The following is a 22,465-nucleotide window of genomic DNA, read 5'->3' on the forward strand; positions in this document are numbered from 1 at the left end:
GTCTTCCACTGTCATTCCTCCGTGCAACGCCGTAGAGGTTGAAACTCCCCTGGTGCTGTGCGCTTTAATGTTCTCCGGGGGATCCAACCCAGAGGAGACATACGCCTGTGACACCGCCTCACATAGCCAGTGTGACAGGCGCTGTGTAGATAGAGTCTGCCCTAATGAGCGCTCTCTATAATGTACAAACAGACGCTGGGATTTGCGTAAAGCAGCCGTGCGTGCAATATAGCCTGCCAGCGCGCGCACGGGACAGAGGAGATGAAAAGTGGCTTCTTCCTCCGATATGTGAGGAGGGGGAAAGAAGCCCTTCAAGGTTATCACTCTTGATCTAAAAGAGCTTGTTATCACCTTTGGCATAAACGCCGGGTTCGGGCGTAATACAGCTGAGCTGCCATCTCCTTGGATCTGGAGACACGACGGAGCCACCGAGAGAGCAGACAAGTCACTCACCCTTTTAGCTGATGTCAGAGCTAAGAGCAGAGCTACTTTGACTGACAAAAACTTCAGGGGAACCTGATCTAATGGTTCAAAAGGAGCTTTACCCAGTGCGCGCAGCACTACAGCCAAATCCCATTGAGGCGCTAAAGCGCGTGACACCGGTCTGAGTCTCTGTACTCCTCGTAGAAAACGTTTTGTCAGAGGGTGACTGAACACCGTGCTGATCTCAAAACCTACGTGGCATGAAGAAATGGCAGCGGCATATGTTTTTATCGTGCTATAAGCCAAATTCCTGTCCAGCAACAGCTGGAGGAATGACAGCACGTGAGGCAGGGGACACGTAACGGGGTCCAAGTCTTTCCCTACACACCAACGCTGGAACGCTGTCCATTTGGCTGTGTAAGACGCCCTGGTGGACGCGGCCCTAGACCCCTGAATAGTACTCACAACATCTTGAGAGAGGCCAAGCCTCTCTAAGTGTTCCCGCTCAAGGGCCATGCCCACAAACGTTGGCCTAACATTGGGTGACTGTGGATCGCTCCCTCCACCTGGGAGAGAGCATCCCCCCGCCACGGAATTTCCCACGGTCTCCCTGACAGCATCCGCTGTATGCAGGGGAACCAGGACGCTCCCGTGCGCTCCGGGGCTATTAAGACCGCTATCAGCCGCTCCTCCTGCACTCGGTCCAGGAACCGAGGGATCAGAGGGACTGGTGGGAAAGCGTACAGTAACACCTTGGGCCAAGGTCTGTGTGCGAACGCGTCCACCCCCAGAGGGGGGTGATCCTGCCTTCTCAGGGAGAACCAGAGAGCACATTGCGCGTTCCCGCGTGCAGCGAACAGATCTACCTCCGCTCTTCCGAACCTGCTCCATACCTGGGAGACCAGCTCGGGGTGGAGGCTCCAGTCCCCTTGTCGAGGACCTCCTCTGGACATGAGGTCTGCCCATCGGCGTCGCGAGACCCTTTTCACGGGGGCACGTGCCCCCCTGTAGATCTGAGGTGCCCCGGTATGCCTGGGTCACTGATTTTTTTATTAATTTATTAATTTATTCAGGGTTCGAAATGGCGACACGCCCGCACGCCCGGGTCTAGTAACTTTCCTATCGGACTAGTAACTCTATGCACTTGCCTGCCCGTGTGTCTGGTAACTTTATAACCCCTTTGCACGGAGCGTCTTTTACAAGCATTGTGGCCGTCAATGCGAACTCAATTTTGCTACTGTAAACCTCTCTTGCACAGCATAAGACTAGTCCTATTCAGCACACGCTGCTTTCATTTGTTTATTCGAATGTTTTTTGTCCCTTCTGATAACCCGTAGTGTTGATGCGTGTTTTGCCTTGGTAGTTCAGGATACCATGAAATAAAGCTTGCGGTCAATCTGGTAAGCAACGTAATTTTACGATGAACATAATCTTAGTTTTAGAGGTGAAGGTCACACAGGAGTAGGCTATATATTTTAATGAGTTTGCCTGGAAGCTAATCGTATAGGCTACACTGTTAAATGTTATGTGATTTGTATAAATAGCACTTTTTAATAATTTATAAAACATAATAGACTAGGCTAAATGGATGGAGATGTGAATAGCAGTGACATGCGCTGAGGTTCGTGGCTGGTGAGGCACTGACAGTTTCAGTGTCAGATTTAGAAATATATAAACCCAAGTATCTTAAATCACGAAATCTATTATTGAGGTGAAACATTTTCAAAGAAATGTGGCTTTGAACGTGAGTAGTCGATGGAGTTATCCTAACCGTCTTTTGAAACATACCTTTTAGCTCCGGCGTTGGTTTCCCATTATTTATCACTTCACGATTTGATTGATTTGATAGTATTCTGTATTTTAGTATTTAGTATCTTGTAAATGGACATCAGAAAGTTATTCGCTCGGAGCAGGGATAAAGCAGCAAGGAGAAATGAGAGAGGTAAGCTAGGTAACAAGGCAACCCAAACCACTTTTAGGTAACAACCCACAAGTCGAGTTCACCACTGGTCACTAGCCTAACAGTTACATATCTGTCCAGACAAAGAGGAGCAGCAGAGTGTCGGAGGAGGTGAAGGAGAGAGGGATGTTGATGAGCACGAGCAGAGGTGATATGGCTATTAATTTAATATTAATTAGGAATAACTGCAAACAGGTTATACACAAGTAACCTTACATCTGCATATGTAAAAATGTAGATAATGAAAATGCAGACATTAGACTGTAATATGTTCATGTTGTTTCAAGACTCAGTGCAGCAGAGTGCAGAGGAGGAGAGGAGGAGATTGAAGGGACACAGGAAGGGATGACACTGAGAGATGACACTGACAGGTGAGAGTGAGACTCAGCTGACAATGTAGTTAGCTACTGTAAATGTCCCTACTTATAGATGTGATGAATGTTATTTGAACTTTTAATGGTTATCTGAGGTAACTATTGAGCATATTATTTTTTTGTACATTGCACCAGACAGGAGAGTCAGAGGGCAGAAGAGATTGAGCTGGTTGAGGCAGGGGAAAGGCAGAGAGAGAAGGAAGGACAACAAGAGACAGACAGGCCGGAGAGATCACACCCCAGAGATGAGACTGAGAAAACAGTTGCCACAGTGGCAGAGAACATTAGACTGGGGGCAAGAGAAAAAAGCAGTGTCCACAATCTTGAGGGACATACAAGTGATCTTGGGGGAAAGGAGTCTGGCCCAAACCAAGTTAAGTTGTCAAAATATCCCCAGCACAACTTTGGTGCAAAGAATCGATCATTTAACGCCAACTGGTTTGAAAGCTTTACATGGCTGGAATATTCCAAGGCTAAAGATGCAGCGTTTTGTTTTCCCTGTAGAATATTTGGGAAACATTTGAAGAATGACACCTTTGTAAACACTGGCTTTCAAAATTGGAAAAAAGCTCTGGATGTCTATAGAGAGCATGAGAAATCACCAGCACATAAGGCAAGCATGCAGTCTTGCACTCTAAAAACTAAATCAGTGGCTTTGTAGATATCACAATAATAAAAAGCTATATTACCTTAATAAAATCTCTAAATATCACCAAAGTAATTGTTTGAGTTGGACATACCAAAATAAATGCTTAAAAATCCAACAGTTAATTTTGTGTTAAATTATTACTATTATTTAAGTTGAATACACGAAAATAAATGAGTATTTGACTAACAAATTATATTTTTAAGATATCCTTAATATATTTGGTAAATTTCAGTCAAAATCTTTGAGAATTGGCTAATTATACTGATCAGTTTCAGGAACAGCAATTATTACTCATTCCAAATCAATATTCTTCATCTTTAACAACAATTTAAGACATTGAGTAAATTACACTAAACGTCATGAGTGGACCCCATTAACAATCGCGCGCAAATACAGTGTACTCATGAGAAATCTGCGCCAAATGTCATGTGGAAAACAAGCAAGGAAAACACCACGACGAGAAGCACCAGGAAAACTCCCTGAAAATCCTGGTAAGTAGCCAGCTAGCAAAAGTTAATGAAATATTGACCCTGTCTTTGTGCATATACAACTTTATAGCGTGTAATTATCTAAATACTGTCACACTTGCAGCCATGCTGTCGTAAGTCTAGCTAGTTTCTCTGTCCGCTTCTACACACGCATGGTGGACAGTCAACCAGGTGAAGTGAAGCTAACGTTTTACTCGAGTAAAAAGTAGAAACATTAGCACCTGCTTTGTCCGCAGATGTTGTTTCAAGTACCTAACCAACCAGCTGTGTAGCATAGTTAGCTGTTTATTTTAAGCCCCTTTTACACTGTTATTCAGAAATGCTGTAGTAAAGAAGATCCGCCATTACGTCTACTTTGTAATACTTAACCAGACAATGCACGCATAATGCTGCCCCAGTGTGTGATGATATTAGATGGTATGCCGGCCTGACGTGTAACACAACGGCGCCGGCGAATATGTCTGTCTGCATGTCCCGTCATGCCGGAATAACGGCTCAACAGTCTCGCGGCGAAAGTATGGATAATATAAAGATAAATGTAAATTGTTTGTGTAAGGTGGCTGTTAGTTTATTTGGGTGATTACTGTATCATGTGAGTGATTTCAGATAACGTCTGACTATCCGCGGCCCAGCAGCTGTTTTCTTGCCGATATGCACTCTAAAAGACTAAAACGATGATGTTCTCAATTGTATTGGTGAAACATTTTTACACTTAAAAATATTCAGTAAATCTTAAAGCTGTGAAATCATTTAAATGTACCTTTATGAATTGAGTAAATGTAAGTAAAAAAATCAAGTATGTCAAAAGTACCATAACATATACAATTGAGTAAATATAATTAAAATCCTAAGTCAATGCAATAGTAACCCTACAGTAAGTCAAAACCACTGAAAAAAATATGTAGATATCACTTAAATGCTAGATAGATGTAACTGTAACGGTATTATTCAGAAATACCGTTCACATACACATGTGAAGCACTCTCTCACACACAACTGACACCAAAATCATTTACAAACATGTGTAAAAATCTCTCATATACACATGTGACACACACACACACACACACACACACACACACACACACACACACACACACACACACACACACACACACACACACACACACACACACACACACACACACAGTCTTGCCTATATGCTTATGAAACTGTTTCATCATTATTCTAATAAGGCATTGCATTTTCTTAAGAGGAGTGGCCTACTTGCCCAACTTATGTTTTGTCATATTGATGGGGGAACACTTGATGATGGCTAGAGAAAGTAAAGTTGAATATTTTTTTGTGAAGCATGATAAATATTTTCAATATCTGTTTCACAGCACCGACTGCGCTAACGGAGAGAAGTTGAACCGAGAAAACAAAACAGAGGAGGTGAATGTCATTCTTTTATTAAACACTGAAACAATCGGTGAATAAGCTAAATTATTTGCACCTTGATTTTGACCATGTTTGATTGCAAAGGCCAGGAAGCATTTGTTAGAAACATAAACAGTAACTATATACAAATATCTAGGACTTGATAATACAAACTTACTAATTATATCCCTGAAACATTGGGTCAAGGATATTAAGCATTTACTTCTGCATTGTATACTGCAATTGAAGATCCTGGCTCTGAAAACTGCAACTCCAATCATTTGTATTGACTGTTTTGTCAGGACACACGAAGGAACAACACGAGCTGGATCAAGACCAACTAATCCCTGAATCAAAGAAGAAAGGCAGCACAGCCATCAAGGACTTGATGTGCAGAACTTTTGCACATAGAAGACATGATGTCATCAGTCTAAAGATGAGCATCGAAGACATCAAGGACAGATGGCCTGTCTTGTTTGATGTCTCGCAAGTGAGTTAAGGGAATGTTCTTTAAAGGCCCAGTGAAGTGCATGTTTTTGCACCAAAATGAAATGGCAGTTTCATTCCTTACATATCATTGTGCCTGTTCATGGCTAAAATAATTTTTAATAATTCATAATTAATGAATTAATGAATTATTAATTTTGCCGTCTGAGCCTAACGGAAGTTGCAGACGATAGTGGCTGTGACGTCACAAGATGTACCCAGTTGCGATTGTAAACATGGCGGAGACTTTGGAAAGTGATACTAGTGTGAGAGAAATGATTGATTTGGACAGCTTTTCGGACAGGATAGATGAGGAAAGTGATCAATCTGGTGCACTTTGAGGGCAACATTAAGAGATTTATGGATACAGCTCTCAACACTCATATGAAACATATATTTCAATAATCAAAAAACATTGGAAGGATTTCTTAACCTATTTTATACAACTAATATTACATAGATGGAAATATTTGTTTACATAGATGACCAAACCCACTGAGATAACTTAGGCTACAGTTTACCTCCCTGAGCTGACGTTATCTCTCTCAGTCCCACAGGAGAGCACTCTCCCTCTCCTTATTGTTGAAACAGCTAATCTCCGTTAGCTCCGAGCTAGCACCAGATGCTAACAACAACCCTGTAACTCTGTCAGTCTCTCTTTCTCTCTCTCTCGAATCGACCACTGGCCTTTATTTATCATGATCAATCAAATAATCTACGAAACAATGACACCAGCCAGGCTCACCTTCATCTTTTGGGAACAGAAAGATCGCCACTTCGGCAGACTTGACATTACTACAGCCAGCGGCAATGCATCGTTTCCCCTGTGTTTTTCATCCCTCTTTCTTCACTGTCGCCTCCATTGTCAGGTTTTCTCGATTGGCAATCACTTCCAGTCGACTCCGACACACTTTCCAGGAAAATACTAGCTCAATAACGTTGAGAAATTCGACTTTGAAAAAGAGAAAAAACGAACGGTGGTGAATGTAAACAGTGCGGCGGCGTCCATCTCGTGACGTCACGCAGTAGATCGCAAGCCACGCCCACGAAGGCGAAGGTCGACTGCAGATTTCCCCGGAAAATTCAAAACTCGTCAAATTTGTTGCTATTCCAACATTTTTTGATATGGGTTCCAATGGACAATTTTGGTCATTACTATACGTATTAGCATAACAGATCATGCACAGGTGCACACTTCACAGGGCCTTTAAGCAGTGGTCAACACAGACATTACAGACTGATAACCTGCATGTGTCACAGTTTTACATCCTATTGAAAGCTATATGGACTTTAGTTTTTGATGGATTGAAATGACAATTAATTTAATCATAACTATTTTTTTGTCTTTTGTAATCTCTCTCTTTCAGGTCAGCGCAGAGTTTCAGAGGATCACCACACTGAATCTTGAGCCAAAGTTCATGTCAATGTTGGACTTCTATTTCCCAAAACTGTTGTCCATGTTCCAAGGGAAAAAGGGGGCTGTCGGAGAGCGACATCGGGCAAAAATGAGTATTCTACTTCAGGTATTAACATGTTATCCCCCACTTATACAGTTACTTTCTTAACTGCCTTAATAATTCCACCTGTCTCAATTGCATTTATTTCCTTTGTGTAAGTTAATTACAATCACTAATTACTTTAGATATTCATTTATCCTAATCTGACAACTCCTCTTTAAACCCTCTGACTCTCCTTCCTGTTCAAATCTTGCTTACTTGCAAACTTCTCATATTATTCATCCTCATGTCTTCCTTAACAGTTATTGCTTTTCTTTCTTAGTTTTCTGTCCTTCAATATCTCACATCTTCTAGACACCCCACCACCATGTAAATATATATATATATATATCAATCAGCATTGGCTTCTTCTCGTTCTTCTGTTCATATGCCAAATGTTCCATGTTTTGTTTTATTCTTGCACCTACTTTGCATCCCTCCACAACATACTATGCTGACAATGTTTCATTTCTTTAATGTTAATTAAATTGAAACAGTTTGACATTAAAGTTGTTACAGTAAAGCAAAAGTCAGCTTGAGTAATGTGCAGAGTAATACATTGTATTAGTTGTTGAAAGACTGCTCTGTTCTGCAGAGTGGAATCCCCATTCAGCGAAAACGAGAGTTTGTCATCCGATGTCTCATCGACCATCTTGGAGAAGATGCGAGTGCCTTGATCAAGGACTTTGAGGTTAGTACTAAGGCTGAAATGATTATTCGAGTAACTCAAAAAACTAAAAATTATCGGGCAGTGGGACAGAAATACACCACTCAGTCAAGCAGACAAACAGACAGCGTGGCATAGAGGTGAGACCGAGGCCGATACAGATGTGCAGTGATCAGTTACAATTATAGTACCCTTCTATGAGTAGCCCAGAAGACGTATACCTTTTTTATTGTTTTGTTATTTGAAATAAAAAAACTATAATAATTATTAGTTTTTGCATTAAAAAAAAAAACGCTTCTTTAAAACTTAATGTCTAGTTTTGACAGATAATATTATTGTATGCAATTTAAACAATATTGATTTTTCTTGTTGTTCATTTTAAGAGGCCGGTCTTATTTTCTATTTTCTATATTTACTATTGCTCATTTAATCAAGCAAAAATAATGTATTATCCGATTAATGAATGAATTGTTAGAATACTATATAGCTGCAGCCCTCGTTAGTACAATATTTTTCCGGATTTTTAACAGTGTTAGTTTTGAAGTTTTAAATAATGTAATCATTGATGACTGTGAGACGATCAATAACATAGTGAGTGAGCAGTGAGGAATTGCTCTTTGTTTGTCTTGTAACATGCAGGCTGAAAGTAAGCACTAACCAGTTATCTTTTCAATGTCTGCAGGATGCTGCTGATGCACCTGTCAGTGTACAAGAGGAGTTGGCAGAGGAGGTGATGAAGATTTACCTGCTGCAGAACCAAGATGGGTCAGTCGATGAACCTACTGATGTAGGGATTGTGATTCTGTCCTCAGAAGCCTTGGGGATCTTAGCAGAGCCTGCTGCTATCTGTTGGGACTAACCTATGCCTTGGATCTGAGATACCCCAAGAATCTCAAATATAGTTTTGAGGTATTCCAAAAACTACTGTTGGAGCTGGATCCTGGCAACCTTTCAACCAAGGTTCAGACAATGAAAAATTGCCTGCATATGTAGTTGCCGACTACTGTTCAGCAAGATGCTAAAAGGTACGAGTTGAGAGTTCCATTGATAGAATGCATTTTGGACTGGTATTGTTTTAAAGTGTCACTGTTCTTGGTGCATTTCAGTCATATGCAGAGTTCCATTCTGCCAAAAATAGTAAAAATATACCTGGTTGAAAGTTAAGCTAGATAAAATGCCTAAAAGTGTTAAATATTCCAAGTTGAGATTTCCATTAATGCTAAGATTTCTCTGCTGCAATTGGTCTTGTTGCATTTTACCCGTGTTGAAAGGACTGCTTAGTTATATGCAGAGCTCAATTCAGCTAATCGTTTTTATAGCTTGGACATTGTTACCAGGGCTGCCCCTTCTTAGTCGACTTTATTGGTGGTTTTGCTCGACAAAGATTTCTTAAGTCAATTAGTCATATTTTAATGTATTTTTTTCATGGTAAATGACTTATTTGTAAGAAACGTATATCTATGAGTGGCCATTAGGGACATTATTCAGAAATACTGTTCACATACACAAGCACTCTCACACACACAACTGAAACCAAAATCATTTACAAATATATGTAAAAATCTCTCATATACACATGTGACACACACACACACACACACACACACATATGAAACAATCTCTTATACACAAATTAAACGCTATCATATTCACATGAAAAGCGATTTTGGTATGTTTGAGAGGGATTTCAGTTGAAACGGAAGTCAATTTCAGAAAAGCAATAATAATATTTGGTCCGTTTGCGATTGTTCCAGCATGTCTGCTCAGCAGCATGCACAAAGCTTAACTGAGGCAGCAGCGTTGTTAAATAATATCCTGGCCTCAGGGTGCACAGTCTCTCCTAAGGAGAGCTGTAGTGGGCCGTTGCCCGCCGCGGGACGGGAAGAGGGACGATAGCTGACCCCATGGTGTTGAGGCCAGGATATTGTTTAACAACGCCTCGGGCTCAGTTAAGCTGTGTGTGTGTGTGTGTGTGTGTGTGTGTGTGTGTGTGTGTGTGTGTGTGTGTGTGTGTGTGTGTGTGTGTGTGTGTGTGTGTGTGTGTGTGTGTGTGTGTGTGTGTGTGTGTGTGTGTGTGTGTGTGTGTGTGTGTGTGTGTGTGTGTGTGTGTGTGTGTGTGTGTGTGTGTGTGTGTGTGTGTGTGTGTGTGTGTGTGTGTGTGTGTGTACGTACGTTTCAGTTGTGTGTGAGAGAGTGCTTCACATGTGAACGGTATTTCTGAATAATGGCCACTCATAGATATCTCTGGTAAACACAAGGATTTAAAGTGGTGTTTTTGTGTGATTATTTGTGAATAATCTGTTGATTTAATCGATTAGTCATCACATTTCTATGATTGTTAGTTGAATAAGATTTTATTGTGTCAAGAACAGCCCCTAATTGTTACAAATGTAATGTGCAAAGTAAACCAGGTTGAGACTTAATGTCATGTTTTATACTGGTCAAATTTGAACAATAAATGTGTAATTAAAATGTCAATGTGTACAATTGCTTTATGTTTTATTAGAAGTATTGACCTCAGGTAAAGCACTCCTGGAGTAAAGGGTAAATACATTAAAAAAAAAAAGTAAATGTAACTATATTTATATAATTAATAGACCAGTTTTAACTAAATGTAGTTAAGAAAATTGAGTACATTTCACACATTTGTTTTGTTAAATAATAGTCTCCTTTTAAAGTTACATCTACCTAGCATTTAAGTGATATCTAAACATTTTTTTCAGTGGTTTTGACTTAGGGTTACTATTCCATTGACTTAGGATTTTAATTATATTTACTCAATTTTTTTATGTTATGGTACTAAATGTAGTTATTTAGACCTACTTGATTTTTTTTACTTACATTTACTCAATTCATAAGGTACATTTAAATGATTTCACAGCTTTAAGATTTACTCAATATTTTTAAGTGTAATTTGTTTCACCAATAAAATTGAGTACATCATCGTTTTAGTTTTTAGAGTGTGGTGTAGTTATAAAGCCAGTGAGGCTCATGGCAGTGTTGTCGACCATTTGGATTCTGCCAGTGAGCATGAAATAAAAGAGAGACGGGAGTACCTCAGCCGGGTTGTGGCTGTTACCAAGTTTTTGGGAAAACAAAATATCCCATTCCGTGGCCATGATGAGGGCATGTCCAGCGACAACCAGGGGAACTTTCTGGAATGCATGAACCTCTTGAAAGCGTTCGACCCTTTCCTTCAGACATATTCAGCACCATCACACACTACATACTTGTCACCTTCATCACAAAATGAAGTAATTCAGTGCTGTGCCCAGGAGATAACAAAAGCTATCAGTAAAGACATTAAGGAGGCTGGAATGTTTTCAGTGATGGCTGACGAAGCAAGAGATGGCAGCACTGAGCAGCTAGCTGTGTGTGTCCGATATGTTGCTGGGGGGAGTGTGCAAGAACATTTACTAGCTATGGTAGATTTGAAGGGTTTTGACGCGGAGTCCATTACAACTGCCATTGAACAACAGCTAAGGTTGAATGGCATAGACCATGTGAATGTGGTTGCACAGGCTTATGATGGCGCCTCAGTCATGAGTGGGGCTGTTGGAGGGGTCCAAGCAAAGTTCCGAGAGAACCATCCCATGGCCATTTATGTGCACTGCTATGCACATCAATTGAATTTAGTGCTCTGTTCCACATGTCTGGCCATACCAGAGGCCAGGAAGTTATTTGACCTCCTGCAGAATGTCTATACATTCTTTTCTGGCTCCCTTGTGAACCATGACAAGTTTAAGGAGACTCAGAAACAGCTTGGCTTACAAGCTTCTGAGCTTGTACAGCTGTCCAAGACCCGATGGTCTTGCCAGCTGAGGTCTATCAACGCTATGATAGAGAATTTCCCAGCAGTTCTCACGTGCCTGTCCAATATCAGCAACCCTACGGCTGTGGGTCTGCATGCCAACCTTGCAAGGTTCTCCACAGTTTATCTATTGATGATGTTCAAGACTTTTTTGTCTGTGACAGAAAGTCTACACAAATACCTACAAAGTGAAACTGTGGACCTGGCAGAAGCTGAAGAGTTCAAATGCGCTGTGTGCGCCACTCTACAAGAAATGCGCACTGATGACAAAGCAGCTGAGGTTTATGACCGCGCAAAGGCCTTGTGCGAAACACACCAAATCCCTGAGTCATGTGCTGTACCAAGACAAAGGCAGAAGCAGAGACGCATGGAGGAGTATGTAGTCGAGTCTAGTTGTGGGGCAGCGAGTGACCTAGGGAATGCCGAGAAGTTGAGAACCGCAGTGTATCTACCTTGCCTTGACAGGATGGTTGCTGAAATGGAGCAGCGTTTTTCATCTCTCAACAGCACAGTTCTAAAAGGTGTTCAGGCCTGTAATCCAGGATCTAGCAACTTTCTCTGTGAGGAGGACCTCAGAGGTCTGGCAGATCATTATAATGTGGATCTAAAGCAAGAGGAAGTGCTGGTGGCTAAAAACTATCTGGCCAGAAAGCAGGAAAGCCTTCCAATCACTGACATGCAATGTCTTTTCAGTTTGCTGGATCATGTCATGTTCCCAACATTGACACAGGTCATTCAGATATCTCTGACCATTCCAGTGTCCAGCTGCACTTGTGAACGTACATTCAGCGTGCTGAGACGCCTCCACACGTGGTTAAGAAGCACAATGGGGCAAGACAGACTCCACCATCTTGCCATCATGTCTGTTGAGAGAGGAGCACTCTCCAAGTTAAGCCACTGTCAATTGATTGATAGCTTTGCAAAACTGAAACCGAGACGTTACAGTTTACTTTTAAAAAAATGAACATAGACCTCTCCCATCTCTCTGAACATGTACACACCTCATAGGATAGTCACCATCACACCATCATAGGATGGGGGGTTCTCTTTCAGTTTTCAGTTTTCAAGTCCATGTTTGCTGACAGATATTTCATGAAGATTCATTGTGCCTCTTTTGCCTTCATCAGTTAGTGATTTAGAGATACTGTATACAGTTAAGTTCACAAGTAGGCCAATTCAATTCAGTTTGGTTCAGGTATGCTAGATATTTAATGATGCAGAAAATAACAATCTGATTGTACTATTTATTTATGACACTTTATTATAATAAATAAGTGCAAAAAAATGTTTGCTCGCGTGCTTGCATTAATTATCTGTGCCCATGCTTTTTTCAAAGAAATAACTGCAAAACATTTTTTTTTTCTGTGCCCCTGTTGTGCCCCTGTATAGTATTGGGTCAGCTGACGCCCCTGATGGGGTCCACTCATGACGTTTAGTGTAATTTACTCAATGTCTTAAGTTGTTGTTAAAGATGAAGAATATTGATTTGGAATGAGTAATAATTGCTGTTCCTGAAACTGATCAGTATAATTAGCCAATTCTCAAAGATTTTGACTGAAATTTACCAAATATATTAAGGATATCTTAAAAATATAATTTGTTAGTCAAATACTCATTTATTTTCGTGTATTCAACTTAAATAATAGTAATAATTTAACACAAAATTAACTGTTGGATTTTTAAGCATTTATTTTGGTATGTCCAACTCAAACAATTACTTTGGTGATATTTAGAGATTTTATTAAGGTAATATAGCTTTTTATTATTGTGATATCTACAAAGCCACTGATTTAGTTTTTAGAGTGCAAGACTGCATGCTTGCCTTATGTGCTGGTGATTTCTCATGCTCTCTATAGACATCCAGAGCTTTTTTCTAATTTTGAAAGCCAGTGTTTACAAAGGTGTCATTCTTCAAATGTTTCCCAAATATTCTACAGGGAAAACAAAACGCTGCATCTTTAGCCTTGGAATATTCCAGCCATGTAAAGCTTTCAAACCAGTTGGCGTTAAATGATCGATTCTTTGCACCAAAGTTGTGCTGGGGATATTTTGACAACTTAACTTGGTTTGGGCCAGACTCCTTTCCCCCAAGATCACTTGTATGTCCCTCAAGATTGTGGACACTGCTTTTTTCTCTTGCCCCCAGTCTAATGTTCTCTGCCACTGTGGCAACTGTTTTCTCAGTCTCATCTCTGGGGTGTGATCTCTCCGGCCTGTCTGTCTCTTGTTGTCCTTCCTTCTCTCTCTGCCTTTCCCCTGCCTCAACCAGCTCAATCTCTTCTGCCCTCTGACTCTCCTGTCTGGTGCAATGTACAAAAAAATAATATGCTCAATAGTTACCTCAGATAACCATTAAAAGTTCAAATAACATTCATCACATCTATAAGTAGGGACATTTACAGTAGCTAACTACATTGTCAGCTGAGTCTCACTCTCACCTGTCAGTGTCATCTCTCAGTGTCATCCCTTCCTGTGTCCCTTCAATCTCCTCCTCTCCTCCTCTGCACTCTGCTGCACTGAGTCTTGAAACAACATGAACATATTACAGTCTAATGTCTGCATTTTCATTATCTACATTTTTACATATGCAGATGTAAGGTTACTTGTGTATAACCTGTTTGCAGTTATTCCTAATTAATATTAAATTAATAGCCATATCACCTCTGCTCGTGCTCATCAACATCCCTCTCTCCTTCACCTCCTCCGACACTCTGCTGCTCCTCTTTGTCTGGACAGATATGTAACTGTTAGGCTAGTGACCAGTGGTGAACTCGACTTGTGGGTTGTTACCTAAAAGTGGTTTGGGTTGCCTTGTTACCTAGCTTACCTCTCTCATTTCTCCTTGCTGCTTTATCCCTGCTCCGAGCGAATAACTTTCTGATGTCCATTTACAAGATACTAAATACTAAAATACAGAATACTATCAAATCAATCAAATCGTGAAGTGATAAATAATGGGAAACCAACGCCGGAGCTAAAAGGTATGTTTCAAAAGACGGTTAGGATAACTCCATCGACTACTCACGTTCAAAGCCACATTTCTTTGAAAATGTTTCACCTCAATAATAGATTTCGTGATTTAAGATACTTGGGTTTATATATTTCTAAATCTGACACTGAAACTGTCAGTGCCTCACCAGCCACGAACCTCAGCGCATGTCACTGCTATTCACATCTCCATCCATTTAGCCTAGTCTATTATGTTTTATAAATTATTAAAAAGTGCTATTTATACAAATCACATAACATTTAACAGTGTAGCCTATACGATTAGCTTCCAGGCAAACTCATTAAAATATATAGCCTACTCCTGTGTGACCTTCACTTCTAAAACTAAGATTATGTTCATCGTAAAATTACGTTGCTTACCAGATTGACCGCAAGCTTTATTTCATGGTATCCTGAACTACCAAGGCAAAACACGCATCAACACTACGGGTTATCAGAAGGGACAAAAAACATTCGAATAAACAAATGAAAGTAGCGTGTGCTGAATAGGACTAGTCTTATGCTGTGCAAGAGAGGTTTACAGTAGCAAAATTGAGTTCGCATTGACGGCCACAATGCTTGTAAAAGACGCTCCGTGCAAAGGGGTTATAAAGTTACCAGACACACGGGCAGGCAAGTGCATAGAGTTACTCGTCCGATAGGAAAGTTACTAGACGCCGGGCGTGCGGGCGTGTCGCCATTTCGAACCCTGAATAAATTAATAAATTAATAAAAAAATCAGTGACCCAGGCATACCGGGGCACCTCAGATCTACAGGGGGGCACGTGCCCCCGTGAAAAGGGTCTCGCGACGCCGATGCTCTAGAGGAGGCACGGTCGGGAAATTCACGTCCGTGAATCCCTCCACTCTCGTGAGGGGCACGTATGTCCCTATCGGAGCTTTCATTGCTCCAGGGTCCCTCGCTGCCCCCTCCTGGTACTTCCTTATGGCCGGGAAGCGTGGCCAGATCGGGTCAGTCCTAACCCTGTGCACCCGGGAGAACACCCCGGACATATCATCCGGCGGTGAGCTCTCCTGAGCTAGGGGAACAGGGAGATTTCTCCAGGCGGCCGCCTTAGATATAATCTCCGGAAGTTCTAGGAGGATCCCACCGATCGATGGCAACGCCGTGGCGCCGGAGATAGGGATCACTGGGACGTACACCGGCCCTGCACCGGGCCCCATACCTGTCTCCTCCGTCCGGAGGGGAGAGATGATGGGGGAATCACCCGGTGATCCCTGAATGGAGGGGACGTAGTCGTCCGACTCGTGCCCTCCACTCGGATCCAGGAAATCAAGGGCTTTGTCCCCGGAGTACTCCTCCTGGACGTGCCAATCGTCCTCGGCGGCCGCAGCAGCGAGAGCGTCCGCTCTCTGCTGTCTGAGGGCCAGCGGGAGACGGGCACAATGCGAGCAAGACACCCCGGGATTGAGAGCAGCGTTCGCATGCTCTAATCCCAGGCAGGACTCACACTGTGAGTGCCTGTCAAAACTCATAATGTAGCCCGTTCCGCATACGAGGCAATCCCTGACACAGCCTTGACTTTCCTGTCCAGTCTCCATTTTACCGGAAAACAGAAGCTTTTTAGGAGGAATGCTTGTGTTACGGTAAGTAGCTCTTAACAGAACTGTTTTTGCCTGACAATGCTTCTGCAACGGAGTGCTGAAGAAAAGTGGGAGTAGATAGTAGGGCCTACTTCCTATTTATACGGAAGTGAGCCCGGAGGTGGGGCCCACGTCATAGGTGGCCGTGGATTAAATCTGTCAGTGCTGCACACGTGCAGGAGGGATTACCCAATAGCGATAGCCTTAGAGGGCAAAGCCTTATACGATATAGAACAGCGAGCGTCTACCGTCTCTGCGTAGAATAACAGTCGCAACAAGAACCTGTGGGCTCACGTGCGCCCCCTTCAGTGCGGCAGAGGTTATGGCTGCCTCCCCTTGTGCTTTTTTCATTGCCATTGTATGATGAGATGAGACCAGGGAGCCTAAATATCATATATACGTGAAATAAGTTATTTAGAGACTATGGATGGCGAGGATAAATGTAATAAAGGGATCTGCAAACATTACATTGGTGACATGCAGTGAGATGGTAACAGGCATGCGCTTATGGCCCGCTTTCCAGGCAGTTTCTGTGGGGTGACGCATTCTGAGGTGCCTCAGTCACCACACCTTACCTGGTTTGAGCGCACTCACAAAATAAGTGCCCGCGCTAAATTAGTGCCCGCGCTCTAGCCAGTTACTGTGGGGTTACGTGAGGCAGAGCACGTCACTGCCTCACTTCTCATCGCTCCCCGTAGTTGTAGCGGAGTTCGGCCAATTTGCTGATTTTGACTATAAAAAGCGATTGGAATCATACATAAATCACACTTACAACACAGATCAGTGGAGACATTTTATTATTATTACTATTTAGTTTTTCTTTAGTTGTTTTTCCTTTACATTGGAGTATGACCAGGGGCGTCAGCTGACCCAATACTATACAGGGGCACAACAGGGGCACAGAAAAAAAAAATGTTTTGCAGTTATTTCTTTGAAAAAAGCATGGGCACAGATAATTAATGCAAGCACGCGAGCAAACATTTTTTTGCACTTATTTATTATAATAAAGTGTCATAAATAAATAGTACAATCAGATTGTTATTTTCTGCATCATTAAATATCTAGCCTACCTGAACCAAACTGAATTGAATTGGCCTACTTGTGAACTTAACTGTATACAGTATCTCTAAATCACTAACTGATGAAGGCAAAAGAGGCACAATGAATCTTCATGAAATATCTGTCAGCAAACATGGACTTGAAAACTGAAAACTGAAAGAGAACCCCCCATCCTATGATGGTGTGATGGTGACTATCCTATGAGGTGTGTACATGGTCAGAGAGATGGGAGAGGTCTATGTTCATTTTTTTAAAAGTAAACTGTAACGTCTCGGTTTCAGTTTTGCAAAGCTATCAATCAATTGACAGTGGCTTAACTTGGAGAGTGCTCCTCCCTCAACAGACATGATGGCAAGATGGTGGAGTCTGTCTTGCCCCATTGTGCTTCTTAACCACGTGTGGAGGCGTCTCAGCACGCTGAATGTACGTTCACAAGTGCAGCTGGACACTGGAATGGTCAGAGATATCTGAATGACCTGTGTCAATGTTGGGAACATGACATGATCCAGCAAACTGAAAAGACATTGCATGTCAGTGATTGGAAGGCTTTCCTGCTTTCTGGCCAGATAGTTTTTAGCCACCAGCACTTCCTCTTGCTTTAGATCCACATTATAATGATCTGCCAGACCTCTGAGGTCCTTCTCACAGAGAAAGTTGCTAGATCCTGGATTACAGGCCTGAACACCTTTTAGAACTGTGCTGTTGAGAGATGAAAAACGCTGCTCCATCTCAGCAACCATCCTGTCAAGGCAAGGTAGATACACTGCGGTTCTCAACTTCTCGGCATTCCCTAGGTCACTCGCTGCCCCACAACTAGACTCGACTACATACTCCTCCATGCGTCTCTGCTTCTGCCTTTGTCTTGGTACAGCACATGACTCAGGGATTTGGTGTGTTTCGCACAAGGCCTTTGCGCGGTCATAAACCTCAGCTGCTTTGTCATCAGTGCGCATTTCTTGTAGAGTGGCGCACACAGCGCATTTGAACTCCTCAGCTTTTGCCAGGTCCACAGTTTCACTTTGTAGGTATTTGTGTAGACTTTCTGTCACAGACAAAAAAGTCTTGAACATCATCAATAGATAAACTGTGGAGAACCTTGCAAGGTTGGCATGCAGACCCACAGCCGTAGGGTTGCTGATATTGGACAGGCACGTGAGAACTGCTGGGAAATTCTCTATCATAGCGTTGATAGACCTCAGCTGGCAAGACCATCGGGTCTTGGACAGCTGTACAAGCTCAGAAGCTTGTAAGCCAAGCTGTTTCTGAGTCTCCTTAAACTTGTCATGGTTCACAAGGGAGCCAGAAAAGAATGTATAGACATTCTGCAGGAGGTCAAATAACTTCCTGGCCTCTGGTATGGCCAGACATGTGGAACAGAGCACTAAATTCAATTGATGTGCATAGCAGTGCACATAAATGGCCATGGGATGGTTCTCTCTGAACTTTGCTTGGACCCCTCCAACAGCCCCACTCATGACTGAGGCGCCATCATAAGCCTGTGCAACCACCTTCACATGGTCTATGCCATTCAACCTTAGCTGTTGTTCAATGGCAGTTGTAATGGACTCCGCGTCAAAACCCTTCAAATCTACCATAGCTAGTAAATGTTCTTGCACACTCCCCCCAGCAACATATCGGACACACACAGCTAGCTGCTCAGTGCTGCCATCTCTTGCTTCGTCAGCCATCACTGAAAACATTCCAGCCTCCTTAATGTCTTTACTGATAGCTTTTGTTATCTCCTGGGCACAGCACTGAATTACTTCATTTTGTGATGAAGGTGACAAGTATGTAATAATAATAATAATAATAACTTTTATTTATATAGCGCTTTTCAATAACCCAAAGTCGCTTACAAAAAAAATTAAAAGTACAGAAAGGGGGTGAACAGGCAGAAGACAACATATTGGACAAGAAAATTGAACATGAACATTACATGAACAGGCAAAGGACAACACAGGGGGGGAGCAAGCATAGGACAACGAGCAAAAGACAACATAATGGAAAAGAGGAAAGAAAAAGTTGATGAATGTATGAATAAGAGATGCAGCGTGGGGTGAATAAGAGATACAGCGTGGGGTGTGAGTGAAGTCAGTTGGTTGGGGGGGGTGGTGCTGAATATGTCTGAAGGAAAGGGTCGAACTCTTTCAAGAGGTTCATGCATTTCAGAAAGTTCCCCTGGTTGTCGCTGGACATGCCCTCATCATGGCCACGGAATGGGATATTTTGTTTTCCCAAAAACTTGGTAACAGCCACAACCCGGCTGAGGTACTCCCGTCTCTCTTTTATTTCATGCTCACTGGCAGAATCCAAATGGTCGACAACACTGCCATGAGCCTCACTGGCTTTATAACTACACCAAGACTGCATGCTTGCCTTATGTGCTGGTGATTTCTCATGCTCTCTATAGACATCCAGAGCTTTTTTCCAATTTTGAAAGCCAGTGTTTACAAAGGTGTCATTCTTCAAATGTTTCCCAAATATTCTACAGGGAAAACAAAGCGCTGCATCTTTAGCCTTGGAATATTCCAGCCATGTAAAGCTTTCAAACCAGTTGGCGTTAAATGATCGATTCTTTGCACCAAAGTTGTGCTGGGGATATTTTGACAACTTAACTTGGTTTGGGCCAGACTCCTTTCCCCCAAGATCACTTGTATGTCCCTCAAGATTGTGGACACTGCTTTTTTCTCTTGCCCCCAGTCTAATGTTCTCTGCCACTGTGGCAACTGTTTTCTCAGTCTTATCTCTGGGGTGTGATCTCTCCGGCCTGTCTGTCTCTTGTTGTCCTTCCTTCTCTCTCTGCCTTTCCCCTGCCTCAACCAGCTCAATCTCTTCTGCCCTCTGACTCTCCTGTCTGGTGCAACGTACAAAAAAATCATATGCTCAATAGTTACCTCAGATAACCATTAAAAGTTCAAATAACATTCATCACATCTATAAGTAGGGACATTTACAGTAGCTAACTACATTGTCAGCTGAGTCTCACTCTCACCTGTCAGTGTCATCTCTCAGTGTCATCCCTTCCTGTGTCCCTTCAATCTCCTCCTCTCCTCCTCTGCACTCTGCTGCACTGAGTCTTGAAACAACATGAACATATTACAGTCTAATGTCTGCATTTTCATTATCTACATTTTTACCTATGCAGATGTAAGGTTACTTGTGTATAACCTGTTTGCAGTTATTCCTAATTAATATTAAATTAATAGCCATATCACCTCTGCTCGTGCTCATCAACATCCCTCTCTCCTTCACCTCCTCCGACACTCTGCTGCTCCTCTTTGTCTGGACAGATATGTAACTGTTAGGCTAGTGACCAGTGGTGAACTCAACTTGTGGGTTGTTACCTAAAAGTGGTTTGGGTTGCCTTGTTACCTAGCTTACCTCTCTCATTTCTCCTTGCTGCTTTATCCCTGCTCCGAGCGAATAACTTTCTGATGTCCATTTACAAGATACTAAATACTAAAATACAGAATACTATCAAATCAATCAAATCGTGAAGTGATAAATAATGGGAAACCAACGCCGGAGCTAAAAGGTATGTTTCAAAAGACGGTTAGGATAACTCCATCGACTACTCACGTTCAAAGCCACATTTCTTTGAAAATGTTTCACCTCAATAATAGATTTCGTGATTTAAGATACTTGGGTTTATATATTTCTAAATCTGACACTGAAACTGTCAGTGCCTCACCAGCCACGAACCTCAGCGCATGTCACTGCTATTCACATCTCCATCCATTTAGCCTAGTCTATTATGTTTTATAAATTATTAAAAAGTGCTATTTATACAAATCACATAACATTTAACAGTGTAGCCTATACGATTAGCTTCCAGGCAAACTCATTAAAATATATAGCCTACTCCTGTGTGACCTTCACTTCTAAAACTAAGATTATGTTCATCGTAAAATTACGTTGCTTACCAGATTGACCGCAAGCTTTATTTCATGGTATCCTGAACTACCAAGGCAAAACACGCATCAACACTACGGGTTATCAGAAGGGACAAAAAACATTCGAATAAACAAATGAAAGCAGCGTGTGCTGAATAGGACTAGTCTTATGCTGTGCAAGAGAGGTTTACAGTAGCAAAATTGAGTTCGCATTGTTAGAAATTAAAATCAATGTTTTGATGGTATAATGTAGCTTAAACATACCGTCAGTTTAAACGCTCTTTTATACTGAAAAACCAGAAATTCTTGTGCACAAGCAGTTAAGCTTTTATTCTGAAAATCCTTCATCTACGGTTAGCATGTAGCATGTGGCTAATATACGATTTCCTAGAGATGAATTGAGAAGCGAAATGACTTGGTGTGGTGAAAACCGAAACCTACTGATTTAACACTACAACGATAGATGTCGAGATACTACCATGTTGAATATTAAATGAAAGTACAGTTTATTTGAATACATTATTGTTTACAGACGAGAGTAGCATGTGGCAACATCCGGAATGACCGGAAACCAAACGAGCCGAGAAGTATTGTTTAGAGCAGTGGTTTTCAAAGTGGGGGCCGCGGCCCCCTGGGGGGCCGCCAGGGGGCGCTAGGGGGGCCTCAGAAAATTGGAGGGAAGATAAGAAAAAAAAAGGAAAGACAAAAAAAAAAAATTCTAATTATTTTTTAATAAATATTTTAAATCTGATTTTTAAAAAAAAATCATAATTATAAAATATAATTTATAATAATGGAACATATAATTTGCCATAGTCATCTTTCTGATTGCCTACCAGTCAAAACATCGTTCACGACGCCATGACGTCATGTTTAGACCTGGCGGTTTGCGCCATTTATCAAGCTGCTTTGCTCGTCAAGCGAGCAAGCTAGCTAGCTCAAAATGGACAGGTTTTTGACAAAGAACAGGTCAACGGAACCGACCAACAGCCCTGCTGTGGAGGACACTGCTGCAAAAAAACCTAAGAACTCCTGGCCAATTAAAATCAGAAGGTACGAGGCAGCGTACATTAAGTATGGCTTTACAGCCATACAGAAAAATGGCCATGATTGACCGAAGTGTGTGCTCTGTCTGGAGACCCTCTCAAACGAGTGTTTAAAACCTTCGAAACTTCAGCGTCACTTG

At 41.9% G+C, this 22,465-nt stretch overlaps 1 protein-coding gene across 3 annotated transcripts; it reads left to right on the forward strand.

Annotated features, from left to right (window-relative positions):
* Positions 1-3,791: 3,791 nt before the first annotated feature.
* Positions 3,792-10,401, forward strand: LOC307033844 (uncharacterized protein). Of its 3 annotated transcripts, XM_079672480.1 has the most exons (7): positions 3,792-3,897; positions 5,238-5,289; positions 5,577-5,764; positions 7,128-7,283; positions 7,852-7,947; positions 8,606-8,653; positions 8,736-10,401. In XM_079672480.1, the coding sequence occupies exons 3-7, from the start codon at positions 5,663-5,665 to the stop codon at positions 8,751-8,753; spliced, it is 420 nt and encodes a 139-aa protein (XP_079528606.1). In that variant the 5' UTR covers positions 3,792-3,897; positions 5,238-5,289; positions 5,577-5,662; the 3' UTR covers positions 8,754-10,401. The 3 variants fall into 3 exon arrangements, with proteins under 3 accessions (XP_079528606.1, XP_079528604.1, XP_079528605.1); XM_079672478.1 differs by having other exon boundaries at positions 8,606-10,401; XM_079672479.1 differs by lacking the exon at positions 3,792-3,897 and having other exon boundaries at positions 4,543-5,289; positions 8,606-10,401.
* The last annotated feature ends 12,064 nt before the right edge of the window (positions 10,402-22,465 follow it).

Source organism: Notothenia rossii (genome assembly GCF_949606895.1).
Source record: "Notothenia rossii genome assembly, chromosome: 3".
NCBI lineage: Eukaryota > Metazoa > Chordata > Actinopteri > Perciformes > Nototheniidae > Notothenia > Notothenia rossii.